The following is an 18254-nucleotide window of genomic DNA, read 5'->3' on the forward strand; positions in this document are numbered from 1 at the left end:
TGATGCCACCTGGTGAAATATTAATGTTAAATGTCTCTAACATTTCTTGGCCAAATCTCAAAGGAAGCACTGTTGATATTGATGTATCTGCTTCTGTTATTATTCTTTGCCAGTGGTACATAAAAAGCACCCATGCTGGTGCCACATAAAGGACATTGGGTCAATGTCACATAAAAAGTACTTGTGCCAGCACCACATAAGACATTTGGGTCAGTGTCACGTAAAAAGTACTTGTGCTGGTGTTACGTAAGAAGCACCGGGTACACTCTGTAGAGTGGTTGGCATTAGGAATGGCATCCAGCCATAAAAACAATGCCAAAACGGACAGTTGGAACCGGAACAGCTCTCCAGGTTCGCCAGCTCCTGTCAAACTGTACAATCCATGCCAGCATGGGAAACGGATGTTAATGATGATGATTTCTGTTTAAATACACTGCCTCTGTTTTAAATGATTTCATAAAATAACTTTGCTGTTATCACCCTGGTGCATGGAACATAAAGGAACGAAGTTTTCTCGGAACGGTTTAATATACATCATTTTAACCCTTAAACGGCAAACCTCATCAATTAACATTGCATTAGAGAACAGGGAACATTATCAGTTGACATGTGCCGGTGGCATGTGTAAAAGATTCGAGCGAGATCATTGCCAGTACCGCCTGACTGGCCCTGTGCCGGTGGCACGTAAAAGCACCCACTACACTCTCGGAGTGGTTGGCGTTAGGAAGTGCATCTAGCTGTAGAAACTCTGCCAGATCAAGATTGGAGCCAGGTGCAGCCATCTGGTTCACCAGCCCTCAGTTAAAATCGTCCAACCCATGCTAGCATGGAAAGCGGATGTTAAACGATGATGATGATGATGTCAACAATTTTACATGGCTACCACAATCTTCAAGTGAATCTTTTACAACACTTTTCGTTGGTAAGATTGTAAATTTTATTATGCAAGAGACTAACAATTGTTGTAGTTTTTGTACTAATTCTAAGGAGAAAGCCGAGTATAAAATATTACCCGGAAGAATAGTTTGTGTTTTTGCCCATTTGGCACACCCATTCATGCACCACTTTTCCTTTGCAGTTTAAAGGTTGTAACAGGAAGTTTGTAGCATAGCAAACGGAGGTGGTCTCAGGCATGCTGGTAGCAAAATTAATCACTTATGATGATTCTATTAATATACACACTTTCTATGAAATAATCTTATCTTTTACTTCTTTCATTCATTGGATTGTGGCCATGCTGGGGCACTGCCTCAAAAACTTTCAGTACAACAATTCAACTCCAGTACGTTTTTTTTTATAAACCTGGCACTTAATTTATCAGTTTCTTTTGCTGAACTGCTAAGTTATGGTGGTGTAAACACACCAACACCAGTTGTCAAGTGGGATGGGGTGGGGAGCAGGCACACTTACATAACAGGTTTCTTTCTATTTTTGTCTACCAAGTCCCCTCACAAGGCTTTGGTCAACTGGAGACTATAGTGGAAGACCCTTGACCAAGGTCACTGATTTAGTAAAATAACTTTCGTCATTATTTAGCTGGTGTTTGGAACATAAAGTGACACAAAACTATAATGGCAGCTTCTAATTTAAATCGCTTTAAAACAGGAAGTTTGTGTCCTAAAACCAGGTATGTCTCGGGTGGATTGGTAGGGTTAATCCTTTTCTTACAATATTTTTATTGAAATAAGGCGGCGAGCTGGCAGAAATGTTAGCATGCTGGGTGAAATGCTTACCGGTATTTCATCTGTCTTTACGTTCTGAGTTCAAATTCCACCAAGGTCAACTTTGCCTTTCATCTTTTCGGGATCAATAAATTAAGCACCACTTACATATTGGAGTGATCTAATCGACTGGCTCCCTCCCCAAAAATTTCGTGCCTTGTACCTAGAGTAGAAAAAAATATATATTTTTATTGAAATGCACTGCATTACTAAACTGATGTTTGGGACATAAATTAATATAAAATTAGACAACACCCTCCACTCCTAATTTCAGCTACACCATATTCAGAGGAAAATAGTTTCTAATGCATTAAAGCTTCTTGCATGTAAGATCCCCAGGTGGCTTTCTTTTTTTTTTTTGAGACCTTTTGTGGGGGGAAAAGTCTGTCTTATATTGTCATTGTAACCCTTTATCATTCTGTTTCCTCTGCAAAATGTGAAGCTTGTTCACATTATTTTGAATCCACCATGCATAATATCATAGCCTTGAGACTTAAATGATGTTATTGATGGTTTTTAAAATGACATTGTAAGGTAGGTGTGAGAGGCCAAATCTGACCAGTTTAAGCTTAAAACAGGCAAAATATTTGGGGCTGGATCTGGCCAGTTTAAATGCTAAAGGGTTGAAACAGGAAGCTTGTGTCAGAGAGCCAGGAGTGATCTCAGGAAAGGTGGGCATTGAAAAAGAATTACTCCACAATACTTTGACTGGTGAGGCAAGGGTCACCTAATTCTTTCCCAATAAGTATTTTATGAACAATATAAAGAACAGCAGCAGCAGCAGCTCAACAATAGAAATAGTAAATAAAGAACAGCTTGAGAAGTCTTAGTGTAACAATGATTTGTATAAGGAAGGGAGCCCGGGCCAAGCAAAGGGTCAGTAGGTCATAGCAATGGGAGCTTCTGAAGATCTGTTTTCCCATTGGCTTTGTACAGTTCGTTACTTAATACTTTGACAATTAAATCTTTCATCTGTTGACATTAATACTTCTGAATTATTTCTGGGAATCTTTTCTTTTTCCTTTTTTTCTTTTTATTTTTTTTATAAGTGATGTTTAAGCTTCATTGTTTGTTTGTTGGAGAAGACACGAACAATAGCAACGGTGGTGGTGTTGTCTGTTGCTTCAAAAGCCAGTTTGTTTATTTGGTGGTGCCCTGAAGGCAGAAATAAATTAATCCCGTAAATAAAGGAACTACTGGCTACATGAGCCGAGCTAAGAACACTCACGGTTAATAAAGGACTCCACTTAAATATCATTTCCTCCGCTTTTGTTCCCAAGTCAAGCTACAGAAGCAGCCGAAGTCAACCATGTCCCACTCAAGCTTATTTCCCTCGTTTCGTTTCTTACTCATCATCTGTTGCACACACTAACAGCTGCCCTCGTTAATCTATTTGTCTTCTTGTTGTTCGTTTGTTTATTTAACCTTAAATATACTCTGGGCCACTACATCAAAGGCTTTCTGAATTAGCAAAATCATTCGAGCATCTAAACAAAAACGCTTCACAATATTTGCTCTGACTCTCTCTTCTCTGGGTTCAAATCCTGGTGAGGTCTTCTTTGCTTTTCATACTTTCAGGGTTGATGTAAAAAAGAAAAAAGAAACAAGGTACCATAGGTGTAGGAGTGGCTGTGTGGTAAGTAGCTTGCTTACCAACCACATGGTTCCGCGTTCAGTCCCACTGCGTGGCACCTTGGGCAAATGTCTTCTACTTAGCCTTGGGCCAATCAAAGCCTTGTGAGTGGATTTGGTAAACGGAAACTGAAAGAAGCCCGTCGTATATATGTATATATATATATATATCTATATATATATATATATATATATATATACGTGCGTGTGTGTATATGTTTGTGTCTGTGTTTGTGCCCCTAACATCGCTTGACAACTGATGCAAAAGACACTGATAGAATAAGTACTAGGCTTACAAAGAATAAGTCCGGGGGTCGATTTGCTCGACTAAAGGCGGTGCTCCAGCATGAAATTGTTGGGGAGGTGGTCTAGTCAATTACATCAACCCCAGTATTCAACTGGTACTTATTTTATCAACCCCAAAAGGATGGAAGGGAAAGTCAACAAAAATTTGAACTTAGAACACATGTCCAGCATAATAACAATTTTGAAATAATAAGGGTTAATTAAAACAGCTTAGTCATTTTCAATGTGGTGGTTAGAACATCAATTAACATGAAATTTTAATGAGAAGTTTTCATTTAGATCACTTAAAACAAGCAGTTTATATCCTAGAACCAAGGGCAGTTCCGGGCAAGTTGGTATCAGAATGGCTAATTATGTTATCACGAGATGGTGAGAGAGTTGACTCGCATAGATGGTCAGCATGCTAGAAATAACAGTCAAATTTCCCTCAAATCAGAAATCCCCTCACCAATCTTTTTTTCACTAAGGAAGGATACATCTGATAATGCTGTCCTATATACCTATTTCTTTACTGCCCACAAAGGGATAAACATAGAGAGGACTAACAAGGACAGACAAACGGATTAAGTCGATTATATAACTGGTACTTCATTTATCGACCCCGAAAGGATGAAAGGCAAAGTCGACCTCGGCGAAATTTGAACTCAGAATGTAGCGGCAGATGAAATACTGCTAAGCATTTCGCCCAGCATGCCAACGTTTCTGCCAGCTTGCCGCCTGTCCTATATACCTTAAAAAAAATTTTTCGAAAATGGGAAGGTCACGACTGGAATACTTTTGATGATAGGTTTGTGCTGTGCAATAAAAATTAACCTGGAGCTCATCAACAATGACAGCTTTCACCTGCTTTATTTCCTATTATCCTCCTTATCTCATCTCATTTTAATATTCCACCCTCAGCCTCCACCACCGTCACCACTGTACATTGCCTGAACTGATAAGACCCTTACTTCTCATTCAGCTTGAAACAGTTTGATTGATTGGTTTATAATTAAGCAGCAGCTCGTTTGTATATTTTTGATGTTAATTTTGTCGTTTCAGTGACAAGATTAACAGTGGATTGATTTACACAGACAAGGTGAGTGTTTGTTTAGCAATTGGATGGTGGGGCTCTCTCTCTTTCTTTCTCTTTCTTTTACATCGATGGCTTAAATCAATGATAGGGTCTATACCAGAGACCCCTTATTTTTAGGGCCTCCAAGAAATGCTGTTTTGGTGGGCAGCTGCCACAGGGGGTTGTTCTGTGTATTTCTATATTTTCGTTTCAGTGACAAGATTAACGACAGATTTAAACAGACCAGGTATTTGTCTAGCAATTAGAGGGTAGGAGATGGCTTAATCAGAGATAGAGCAACCCTCCAGGATCCCTTTTTATAGAGCTTCCAATTTTGCAGTAGCAAGCAGCTGCAACAGGGGTCATTTTCTATGTGTTTGTGTATTTTCGTTATATTTATAAATTTTGTTTTTATTTCATTTAACCTTTGTTTTTTTTGTTTTTGCTTTTTACAAATTACTGATTTTTACATTTTTCTTTTGTTTTTTTCGGTCTTCTGCAGGTGAAATATGGTGAAAGTCTCACAGATTTCTGATTCTGCGTTTTGGTGACACAAGCGAGAAATGGAACTGAAAGTAATTGTCGACGGCTTCATCCGGGTGGTCTGTGGGGTGAGCGAGGAAACGACCTGCCAGGATATCGTCATTGCCCTTGCACGTGCCATCGGCCGGGCGGGTCGCTTCTCTCTGTTGGAGAAATGGCGCAATCAGGAACGTTCGTTACCACCTTGGGAGAAACCTTTTCTAGTTCTGCAGAAATGGGGCCAGTATGCATCAGACGTGCAGTTTATCTTGCAGCAAACGGATACTGTACCTGCAACTACAAAACCTAAGGAATGTCTCGATAAATCTGGTGCTTCGTCCAATGATGCCATGAGGGCACAGAATCTGTCCCCAATATCATCTCAAGCTCAAGATTACAGTGTGAAGAGGTCCTTAACTTTCAGTGGAGCTATGTACAGTTCCCAAGAGAAACCAAAACCCTCTCGCTTACATACACGGCGCAGCCTTCCTCTCAGTACCACAAATGAGTCCTCCATACCATCTTCACAAAATTCTTCCCAATCACATCATCATCATCATCATCCTTATAATAACCAAGTCCCAAAGCAGCCACAATATCACGTTAATTCTTCATCACCATATCAGCAGAATCGACCGGAACCATCACATTCAAATCAACTCTATACACAACACCAATACCAACAATCACAACAACAACAAAAATTATTTCAAAACCAACATCCAAATATACAAAAACCCATATCTTCCATTAAACCTCAACCAAAACCTCGAAATCTTCCACTAAAACCTATTAATGAGAAACAACCAGTTCGGACTATTGGTACTGTGTCTCCGATACAGAGTTACAGTCATTTGTCTCTATCTACAAATCAGGACTTACCAAACAGAATATTGCACAATAATGTTCCAGGACCGAATTCCCAAAACAGAACTGGCAATGCCGGGGATTCGTCTATGAACAACAATTATTACAGCAGAAATACCAAACCTATTAATAATAATAATAATAGTAATAATAATAATAATAATGACAGTAATAATAATAGTAATTCTCACAGACATCTACAGACGTTTAAAAGTGTTCATAACGATGTTGACAAAGTCTTGTCTGAGAAATCGACTTTTAACGAGTTTAAGGATAATTCAGACATTGACGAGGATAAGAGCAAAGTGTTAAGTACCTTCCATTCTGGCCCCAACAAAACTATTTTGCATGATAAAAGGATTCTATCGGACATCGAAGAATATGATCTTGAGAAAAATTACCCCTTTTCAGCCGTGTCTCCAATGCCGAGCAAAACAGCCGAGTATTACAGGATCCAGGGACAAAACTATGTTGACCAACTGACCAGAGACCAGGACCCTCAGATTTTGTACCAATTGATTGATCAACAGCATAATGAAATTGAACTGAAAAAGACCATAATTAAGGATTTAGAACAAGGTAGGTGCTTCTGTCTTATGTTTTTATTGTTATTAAATATTTGGTTTATTTTTCGGCATGGCTGTGTGGTTAAGCAGTTTGCCTCCCAACCCTGTGGTATTCAGTTCAGTCCTACTGTACAAGTGGGGGCAAGAGTCTTCTACTATAGCCTCAGGCCAACCAAAGCTTTGTGAGTGGATTTGGTAGGCAGAAACTGAAAGAAGCCCCTGGTGTGTGTATATATATATATATATATATATATATATATAATTGTATATGTTTGAGTGTTTGTGTTTCTCCCCCCATCATCGCTTGACAACCAATGCTGGTGTGTTTACGTCCCCATAACTTAGCGGTTCAGCAAAAGAATCCGATAGGATAAGTACTAGGCTTACAAAGAATAAGTCCTAGAGTCGATTTGTTTGACTAAAGGTAGTGCTCCAGCATGGCCGCAGTCAAATGACTGAAACAAATAAAAGAATATATATGTAACTACTTGGACTTTAGGTCTATATCTGTTAGTATGTCGGTTGAAGCACATTGACCATTTGGGCTACCTGAGGTAATCCGCAGTTACGATATAATTTTCACTGGATCCGCATCAGGAAATCCGTAGTGTTTGTTACGTTTATAATTGATGACAGAAAGGGAAGATGGAATTGGTAAGAATCTTTATTCAGCAGGACAATCGTTTCAACTCCTCCTGCAGCTGTCACTTGGGGTGCTTGGTGTAAAGCAGGTACTTTCAAGTGATGCAACCTGCACTGGATAATGCAACACAACTAGATGCACAATATCCTGCCCCTAAGGGACAGCTACAGGAGGGGTCAAAGCAATCATCATACTAAATCCATCTTCCATTTCCTTCATCAATTATGTGTGTGTGTGTGTGTGTGTGTGTGTGTGTATACCTTTGTCTTGACCTCACATGGTGGTTGTAAACAAGCGCCACTGTCATACAAGCAGTGTTGTTTGCTTCCAGTCTTCCAAGAGAGACATGTCTGGCCATGGGAAAGATTATCTAACTTGGAGCATCTGTGTATTTACTCTGCTTACTTAGAATAACGACCAAATCTCCCTCAGATTCCACCCTAAATGAGCACATTGGGGATTCCTAGATATATACTCTCTCTGAAAACATGATGGGATGGTCACAGTTGGAATGTTTTTGACTATAGATCTACTCTGCCAAGGCTGAATTCAGACACCAACAGCAATAGTACAGCATGAGAGAGAGGAAGAGAGAGTGGAGTGAGAATGAATGGAAGACAAGCACACACCTGTAGAGAAACCTCATTAATAAGCCTGGCTCATTAGCGTAATTTCTCAGGCTCTTGTGTGGAGAGCTTGACAGAAATTTTAGATTATGGGAAAGAATGACTGACGTTGCTGATTTAATCCGAGTGGCCTCCTGCAAAGCTTGATTTGCAGCTTAATTCCAAAATCGGTTTCCCATAAACGGGGTTTCGGAATCCTTAACTCGCGACAACTCATTCAGATTTCTGGAGTTTAGTAGGGGACCCTTGTTGTTGAAATGTCGATACACTGTGATTATATTCTAATGGTAATTCAGGTTTATGAATTGTTAATACTGAAGCAGGTGCCACACAAATTGCAAGCTTGCATGTTATAGTACTCTGTCTCTGTGTGTGTGTGTGTGTGTGTGTGTGTTTGCACGTGTCGATTAAGTGAAGCTGTTAGTTAACCCAAAAAAGTTCTCTCAGAGATACAGCGTCTATAGTGAGTGTGTGTGTTTGTGTGTTTCAGTATGTGTGTGATGATGTGTATGTGTTGTAAGTGGGGTATTAGTAAGATTTGTGTTGTAAGGAAGTGTCGGTGAGAGATTTGTGTGTATGTGTGTGTAAGTCAGGAATGTGTGTATATGAATCTATTGGCCAACTTATTTGAATCGTAAAGTAACATAAGACTACCTGTGATTATGTTGGTCTGCATATAAAACCGTGTGTGTGTGTATTTGTGTACATTTGTGCATGTGCACCAATGCTTATGCAATCAAGTGCACACATGCTTATGCAATCAAGTGCACACATGCAGTACAGCTGCACACATGCATTGCATGTTACAGAAATAAAACCAAATACTTGGGTCGTCCACCAACTATATTTCTGCATGGTTCTGATACATCCTACCTGTGGGGGTTCATACCTTAGCAGAGGAGGGGGTGTTGACGAAAACTCCAGGCTTAATTAATTCCTCGCCAACTTTCTTCTGCGAATGCCCTTTTACAAAAGATACGAAAGGTTACGACACGTTATTGTTCTACCCTTTGAGATCAGCAGGGGCAGTCCACCTATCAGTAAACACCTGTGATCGTGAAATGTCAAGCATTCGATTCTGTTCATTTGACAAATTTGTTCGTTAGTCAAAACACCAAACGCTAAGCTCATTCTTTAATGACCTTTATCAATAAGTAAATCTTGGAGCTATATCAGAGACATCTGGTGGTGATTACGAAATAATTAGTTTATCTTCTTTCACTCATTAGACTGTGGCCATGCTGGGGTACCACCTTCAAGGGGTTTTGGTCGAACAAATCAACCCCAATGCTTATTTTTTAAAGTCTGGGACTTAATCTATCAATCCTTTTTTGCTGAACTGCTTAGTTAAAGGGAAGTAAATCAACCCTGGTTATCAAGCAGTGGGGGGGGGGGGACACAAACACAATGACATAGACACACACATACCTATTTCTTTACTACTCACAAGTAAAGGGGCTAAACATAGAGGGGACAAACAAGGACAGACAAATGGATTAAGTCAATTATATCAATCCCTTGTGCGTAACTGTTACTTAATTTATCGACCCCGAAAGGATGAAAGGCAAAGTCGACCTCGGCAGAATTTGAACCCAGAACGTAACGGCAGACGAAATATGGCTATGCATTTCGCCCGGCATGCTAATGTTTCTGCCAGCTAGACACACACATATACAATCACCATCATCCTAACATTCACACATCCACTTTTCCATGCACACAGAGGTTGGGACATCCCTCCCTCTCCACTGCTCATCATTCAGCTATTTTCTGATCCGTTCTCTCATTCCTGAGCCATTCTTCTATCTCTCACCCTCCCCCCCTCTTCCTACTGGTATTTCCTTCAACAGTACCCCCACCCTTGTTCGTCACTCACTGCATTCACTTCCACTCCCACCCTTAACCATCTCTTACTCTCCCCTCACACTCTCTCTATCCTCTCTCCTTTTGCTCACCTTCTTGTACCTTAAGAATTTGTTGTGGCACCTCATTAGAATGACACTAAGGCGATGAGCTGGCAGAATTGTTAGCACGCCGGCCGAAATGCTTAGTGGTATTTCGTCTGTCGTTACGTTCTGAGTTCAAATTTCACTGAGGTCAACTTTGCCTTTCATCCTTTCAGGGTCGATAAATTAAGTACCAATTATGCTCTGGGATCGATGCAATCGACTTAATCCCTTTGTCTGTCCTTGTTTGTCCCCTCTGTGTTTAGCCCCTTGTGGGCAATAAAGAAATAAGAATGACACTAAGTTTTATTTTATACTAGCAGTATCGCCCGGCATTGCTCGGGTTGTAAGGGAAATAACTATATAAGCATTTTTAGAGAGTTATAGCCAAAAAATAGCAAAAAAATGCATTAAAAATTGAAAAAAAATTAAGGTAAATTTTTTTTTTAAATCGTTGACACATCGTAGATATTTTTAGAGAGTTACTTCCCTTATATAAAAGCGAAAAAAATGCATTAAAATGGAAAAATATGATGGTAATTTTTTTTTAAATCGTAGACTCATCGTAGACGCGCGCTAATACCCAGAAGGGCTCGATATGAATCACGACTATAAGATACCCGCTTTTGGTTAAACTGCACCGCAAAATGTGGGAGTAGTTATGAATCTAAATCGAAGGGGACAGACACACAACTTCACTCTTATATAAAGATGCTTTTTTTTTCAGTCATAGAGTTAGATTTATGAAGGTCTTCAGTAGAAAATCCTTCGAATTCTGACTCGCTGCTTGATATAATGAAATTCGTATCCATTTTTTGTCAGAATTACAAATTTTGAAAACACAAGAACAAATTTCGGAAAAAAAATATCCCATAATTCACGGAATTAAAATTACACTTCGATTTTTGTACAAAACTGTATTTGAAGTGTTTACGAAGTATAATACGTGTTTTCACGAATGTACTAAAGAGATTTACTCTGATATTCTCATTTAAATATGAATAGGTAAATTCAGGCGGTTTGGTAACGAAAGGGTTTATATAAGTGTCGTCTGTTTATACATAAACACTGTTTCATACTTTCAGTTTAGTCTTCCTCAAATCACTCTGTCGCTAATTTACTCTCTTCCAAGAACATTTTCACTCACTCTTATCTGTTAGCTTCCTTTACATTTTACTCATGTATCTATCAGCGTGATAGACAGAAACAAATATTACATCTAGTTTCACTTTATTCGTTGCACACTGTGTGTGTGCGTTTGTGTGTGCTGTAAACCAGACTAAGAAAAGCATTTGACATACACACCAGAATGTGAGTTTTCTGTAAATTTTGCTTAATTGGAGTTTAAATTTTAAAAACTGGACCTGGCATGACCCGATGCATTCTACTCTTAAAAATGCTAGGTAAATTGTAATTGAAGAAATCCTATATTGTAGATTTCTATAACTTACAAAGGGAGGCAGATAAAATCTGCCTTTTATAATAAGAGATTCATTTATTCCTAAAAAAAACGATTTACTAATATGGTGTTTCTTTATTTCTCTTCATTTCACAGAAATCGTCTCAGCTGAAGAATTACTTGAAAACAAGAAAGAAATTGCAGCTTTTGAAAGTTTGTCCAACAGTTACTCCGAGGAATTGAGCGAGATTGAGAGTGAGGACTGGCAAGGTGTTGTGGACAAGGAATTCCGCAATGGGGAAGCTTTGAAGTCGGAATTATCCAATCACAGACAGGAACTTCATAATATGGAGGATCAGTTGCAAATGGTTAACGGCAAAATCGCTGACCTGAACAAGCAGCTGGAATCCGAGGTGAACAAGTGTCATGAGGAGATTAATACGATACAGAAGAAGATTGAAGAGGAGACGGCTGAAGATGGGAAACGGGGGAGAATGGTGAATGAGTTGAGTGAGCAGGTGGACCAAGTGGAGAAGGAATTCAAAGAGAAAGAAGATAAGGAAACTGAACTGATGGAGAGAGTGAAGGACTTGAACTTGAAGGATCTGGAGAAGAGTTCGGTTGTCGGCACAACCAAAACAGCAGAGACTGGAACAGGTGAGGGTTGTAAGCAAGACGTTCGTTTCATTTTCTCTACCTGTCTTCACATGGTTGTTTATCACCTTTATTATTATCATCATCATCATCATTTAACATCCGTTGTCCATGCTGGAATGGGTTATCATTATCACCATAAGCGTTATCACCTCCGCTCTCATCATCATCGTTACCATCACTGCTGTTAGCATCATCACTCTCATCATCATAATTATCACCTTTATCATCATCATCATCACTCGTTGCAATAGGGGAAAATATTTTATAAATAAGAGTTGTCAGTTGGTAAACAAATCTGATTGTTGTGATGATTGGGTGGTGTGATGACAGTTGAATCAAAACTGTTTCCATTGTTTACTTGAATTGGTAACAAAAATCATGTTATTGTCAGAATACGGTAGACACAATCCCAAAGACATAGTCTTCAGCAATATAACAATGTTGATATTAATAACTCTAAGTTTGAGGAACAACATTTGTTTGCAAAATTGGCACTAGGGACCTTGTAAGGGTACTTTAACACAGTCGTTCCATTTGCTAGAAACAGCAGCCAAAAATTCCCTTAGATATCACCATCCTAAAAATGGCTTATTATTTGAATGTCCAAGTTCAGGATATAGTCAGTTAGAAATATAGATGGGATGGTCACACCTGGGACGGTGGTTGAGCTATGAAAATTTGACACAGAAAACTGTGACATTTATTTCTACAAATGCAAATGTTTTTTTCTTACCTAAAGAGAAATGTAGAAATGTTTTTTTTCTCTTAATGTCCTCAACAAAGAGAGTAGGATTGGTGGTTGACATAAAGTTATGATCATTGTTTAGCCCCAGGTCAGTCTCGATTGAGTAGACCTGTTATCAAAAGTATTTCAACTATCATCATCATCATCATCATCGTTTAACATCCGTTTTCCATGCTAGCATGCGTTGGATGGTTCGACTGGGGTCTGGGAAGCCAGGAGGCTGCACCAGGCTCTAGTCTGATCTGGCAGTGTTTCTACAGCTGGATGCCCTTCCTAACGCCAACCATAAAGCTATCATTTTATACTTTTTTTCTTTACAGGTATAGTATATCTAAGACTCCATTAAATAACGTATCCTTCCTTTTTCGAGACAACAAGGTGTGATTTAAAACCCTTTTGTTACCATATTTCTGTTGAAATACAACTGTTTTAGTTTCAATTTTTAAAATAGCAAAGAATTTAGTAAAATAACTTTTATTAATATAGAGTTTGAAACATAAATTTACATCCAATTTTGATGGACCGTTTCAATTCAGGTCACTTAAAAAAAAAAAAAACCAGAAGTTCATATCCCAGGTCACTTTCTGGTGTGATTACATCATTTTCCACAGGTGCTATCCATTATACATGGCAAGGTACAATAACTTTGTCATTATAAATCAGGTGTGGTGGTCAGCTGGCGGAATCGTTAGCATGCCAGACAAAATGCTCAGCGTCATTTCTTCCAGCAATACATTCTGAGTTCAAATTCCTCCAAGGTTGACTTAGCCTTTCATCTTCTTGAGGGTCAATAAGTACCAGCTGAGCACTGGGGTTGAGGTTATTGACTAGCACCACCCCATCCAAAGAATTTCAGGTCTTGTGCCTTTAAAAGAAAAGATTAGTCAGCGAGTTGGCAAAATCCCAAGTGCACCAAACGTATTGCTTGGCGGCATTTATTCTGTCTTTACGTTCTGAGTTCAAATTCCACCAGGGTCGACTTAGCCCTTCATCCACTTGAGGGTCAATGAATTAAGTACCAGTTAAGCACCAGGGTCCATGTAATCAGCTTAACCTCTGTCCAGAAATTGCTGGCCTTGTGCCAAACTTTGAACCGTTTTCCTGAAGGCAGCAAGATGGCTGAATCATTAGAACACCGGACAGAATGCTTAGCAGCAGGTTTTCTGGTTTTACGTTCTGAGTTCAAATTCTACCAAGGTCCACTTAACCTTTCATCATTTTGGGGTTGATAAAATAAAATACCAATCTTTTTTACTACCCAAAAGGGGCCAAACACAGAGGGAACAAACAAGGACAGACAAATGGATTAAGTCGATTATATCGACCCCAGTGCGTAACTGGTACTTATTTAATCGACCCGAAATGATGAAAGGCAAAGTCGACCTCGGCAGAATTTGAACTCAGAACATAGTGGCAGGCAAAATACCGCTAAGCATTTAGTCCGGCGTGCTAACGTTTCTGCCAGCTTGCTGCCTTAATAAAGTAAAAGACCTTGATAAAATAAAATACCAGTCAAGTAGGGGTCAATGTCATTGACTTACACCCTCCCCCAAAATTTCAGGCCTTGTGCTAAGTGTAGAAAGAATTATTAATCTGGTGTTTGAAGCATAAATTAACATAAATCAACATAAATTACCAAAACAATTTTCATGGAATTTTTGAATTTAGATCACTAAAGAAAAGAAGAAAAAAAACCAACAATATGTTTGTATCATGGACCACTTTCTAATGCAATTACCTCATTTTCTTCAGGTCCTACCCATGGAAATAGGTAGGTTCTGCACAGTTGACTGACCAAAAAACAAACAAAAAAAAAATAGATAAAACCATCCTCACCACCCACTTAGCTTCTACCATATTCTACCATAGTCAGTTCCTCTGCACAGGTGATTCAGGTGTGTTACCTCTCTCTCTCTTTCTTTTGGCCTTCGCTGTGCAGCTTGCTTCTTGTCAGTTCCTTGTTTTTTTTTCCCCCTTTTTTTTTTTCTGTCGGTCAGTGTTTGCTACATTGCCACCATTGTGGTCAGTATTGCCATTTCCATATTATTATTATTATTATATCAATACCAGAAATTTTTGCTACACAGAAATATCTCTCTTATTTTTGCCGACACATATTTCTAATAAATACCACAATCTCATTCCTATTGTGTCCACATTTTTAGTATTATTTTCTGCTAAAATAATGTTGTAGCTATTGTTGCTATTGTTGTTGTTGTCTAGCTTAAGTCTTGACCAATTTTTATTTCTTGGCTGTTTTATTTTTTTAAACTTCAAATAATGGCTTTTTTCTATTTTATCATTTATTTTCGTATGCAATAGAATTTTTGTCTGAAAACACATCAATATTTCTGTTTTCTGTCCATTGCTTATTCTGTTCCATTTTTGTTTTCTTTTCTTTTATAATTAAACTGCTTTACCTCGTCTATACTTAATGATTTCTCATTTAATTGCAGTAGCTTCCATGGCTAAACTAAATGTTTCTTGATATTCCATTTACCCACTTTAGAAAACACTAGTATTTTCTGATTTCCATGTTATTGTAGATAGCCTAAACAGATTTATGAGAAAGGTGGCTTTATCATCTCATGAAAATATAGTAAATTAATGTTGATAATCTTAATGGTAAACTTAAAATTAGGCAACGAACTGGCAGAGTCGTTAGCATGCCAGGAAAAATGCTTAGCAACATTTCATCCATCTTTATGTTCTGAGTTCAAATTCAGCCGAGGTTGACTTTGCCGTTCATCCCTTTTGGGGTTGATAAAATAAGTACCAGTTGAATACTGGGGTCGATGTAATCAACTTAAACCCTCTCCCAAAGTTGCTGGCCTTGTGCCAAAATTTGAAACCAATATTAAATTTAAACTTAATATTCCTAACAAACCCATATTTTAAATCTGGATATATATGGATATAGATAATTCATATAGATTTGTGAGAAAGGCAACTTTCATCCTTAGAAAATGTAGGAGACTAATAGTAATATTTAAATAATAATTAAATAATTAGTAATAAGTAGATTTAAATAATTAGTAATAAGTAATATTCCTAAATACCCATATTAAAATTCTAATTACCTGCTAATTACAGAGACATGAGTGTTGTAATAATTACTCATAGAGACTCTGTCCCTGTTTCTCATCAATAACAACCAACTGGGTCGACTTATTCCATCGTTTCCCAAAAGAGTGGAAACCAAAAATCGGTCTTTGGTTCTATTTGAACTCAAAGCTGCTTAAAAGAGTTGTCTCTAAATACCGCCAAGGCATTTTTTCCATTGCTCTGTTGCTTCTGTTAATTTACCACCCTTAGAACCGCAGTAATATTAACATAAGTGCAAGTCGCTGGTTCAATTCCACTGCACAGCACCTTTGGCGACTATCTCTTGCCCAAGGTGCCGTACCTGGAGACTGAACCTGAAGCCATATGGTTGCAAAGTGAGCGTCTTACCCTTACAGCCATGTAAATCATCATCATCACCATCGTTTAACGTCCGTTTTCCATGCTAGCATGGGTTGGACGGTTCGACCGGGGTCTGGGAAGCCAGGAGGCTGCACCAGGCTCCAGTCTGGTAAATATTAAAAACATTATTAACCTACTTCCTAAGTATTCAAAAATCCAAATGATGGTTAATTATCTGAATATTTAAAAATCGATTAATTATTCATTTTGGATACTTTGACATTTAGTGATACACAAGCTGATTAAGTGCTTGAAACCTGAGTGCTGTCGTTTCTAATCCTCTGGGAAGGGAAAAAAATTATATCAGCTGGAAAGCATTATCCTAATCCTAAGAGTTTGGTCCTTGGATGGCAAAATGGTGCAGAAAATGTCTCCGTAACCTATTTTATCCAAATGCTAATAAAACAAATATCCACAGCCTGACTTTGTACGAGCATCATTTGTGTTTTATGGAAGCGTTGTGGTCTTGGAAATCTCTCCATATCATGGAATTCCATAGCACAAGACACGAATTTCCTGTTGACTTACATGGAACATGGACGTCAGTGTGATACCGAATTCTACATTGCATCAAATTTTTCAGAAACACAATGTTTCTGTAATGCCTGTAGTTAGAAGACAATTAGAAAAGGTGTCCTGTAGCTTGGGAATGTGTGATTAGAAGCTTACTTCCCAACCACATGTGGCCAGATTTGGTCCCACTGCATAGCAGCTTGATCAAGTGTCTTCTACTATAACCATCGGGCCTACCAAAGCCTAGTGAATGAATTTGGTAGATAGAAACTGACAGAAGCCTGTAATGCGTATGTATATATATATATATATATGTGTGTCTTTGTGTCTGTTTGTCCTTCAATCACTGTTTGGCAACCAGTGTTAGTGTACTTACATCGCTGTAACTTAGCAGTTTGGCAAAAAGAGACCGATAGAAAAAGTACTAGGCTTAAAAAATAAGTCCTGGGTTGACTTATTCAACTAAAATCCTTGTAGGCGGTACTCCAGCATGGCCACACATGCACATATATATATATATATACACGACAGGCTTCTTTCAGTTTCCCTCTACCAAATCCACTCACAAGGCTTTGGTCGGCCTGAGGTTATAGTAGTAGACACTTGCCCAAGATTCCACGCAGTGGGACTGAACCCGGAACCATGTAGTTGGTAAGCAAGCTACTTACCACACAGCCACTCCTGATATATATTCGCCAGGATAGATCACTAGCCACTAAACCTTTTTCTAGTTTCTCTCCCTGTTTATTTCTGTGTTCCTTTCTGCCGAAGAGCAAAGGCTCAAAACGTAAAAGACTTTCTGACTTCCCGAGCATTAAACTATTACATCTGTTTGTTGTTTACAAACCCGTCTTCGTCTTTTGTCTTTTTGTAAATTCTCATTATATATATGTATATATTACGGAGGAGTGGCTGTGTGGTAAGTAGCTTGCTAACCAACCACATGGTTCCGGGTTCAGTCCCACTGCGTGGCATCTTGGGCAAGTGTCTTCTGCTATAGCCCCGGGCCGACCAATGCCTTGTGAGTGGATTTGGTAGACGGAAATTGAAAAGAAGCCCGTCGTATATATGTATATATATATATATATATGTATGTGTGTGTTTGTGTGTCTGTGTTTGTCCCCCTAGCATTGCTTGACAACCGATGCTGGTGTGTTTACATCCCCGTCACTTAGCGGTTCAGCAAAAGAGACCGATAGAATAAGTACTGGGCTTACAAAGAATAAGTCCCAGGGTCGATTTGCTCGACTAAAAGGTGGTGCTCCAGCATGGCCGCAGTCAAATGACTGAAACAAGTAAAAGAGTAAAAAGAGTATGTACTTGCATTTGAGATTTGATCTGAGATCGTGTGCTGGAACGAAAACAATTGCAGCGTGGAAGGTGTTTGTAAGCCATTTAAGAAACACACAAAAGCCGTTTGATTCACTTCAACATTTAAGTTTAATTTGTCAAAATATTTTTGTTGCTATAAGACCGCGACCTGTTCACTGGCAGATGCAGCACGGATTTTTGTCAGTGAACAGGTCGCGGTCTTAAAGCGACAAAAATATTTTGACAAATTAAACTTAAATGTTGAAGTGAATCGAACGGCT

At 38.7% G+C, this 18254-nt stretch overlaps 1 protein-coding gene across 6 annotated transcripts in view; it reads left to right on the forward strand.

Annotated features, from left to right (window-relative positions):
- LOC115223877 (J domain-containing protein DDB_G0295729) overlaps positions 1 to 18254 on the forward strand; it is a 38983-nt gene that overhangs the window by 18820 nt on the left and 1909 nt on the right. For 3 of the 6 annotated variants that reach the window (XM_036512845.1, XM_036512847.1, XM_036512848.1), the window contains 2 exons: positions 5216 to 6681; positions 11439 to 11948. In XM_036512845.1, coding sequence (XP_036368738.1) covers positions 5277 to 6681; positions 11439 to 11948 — 1915 coding nt within the window. In that variant the 5' untranslated portion in view covers positions 5216 to 5276. Of the gene's footprint in view, positions 1 to 4700; positions 4738 to 5215; positions 6682 to 11438; positions 11949 to 14436; positions 14456 to 18254 lie in introns of all 6 variants that reach the window. The other 3 variants (XM_036512846.1, XM_036512849.1, XM_029794585.2) reach the window with 3 other exon arrangements.

This window comes from Octopus sinensis, linkage group LG24 (genome assembly GCF_006345805.1).
Source record: "Octopus sinensis linkage group LG24, ASM634580v1, whole genome shotgun sequence".
In the NCBI taxonomy this organism is placed as follows: Eukaryota; Metazoa; Mollusca; class Cephalopoda; order Octopoda; family Octopodidae; genus Octopus; species Octopus sinensis.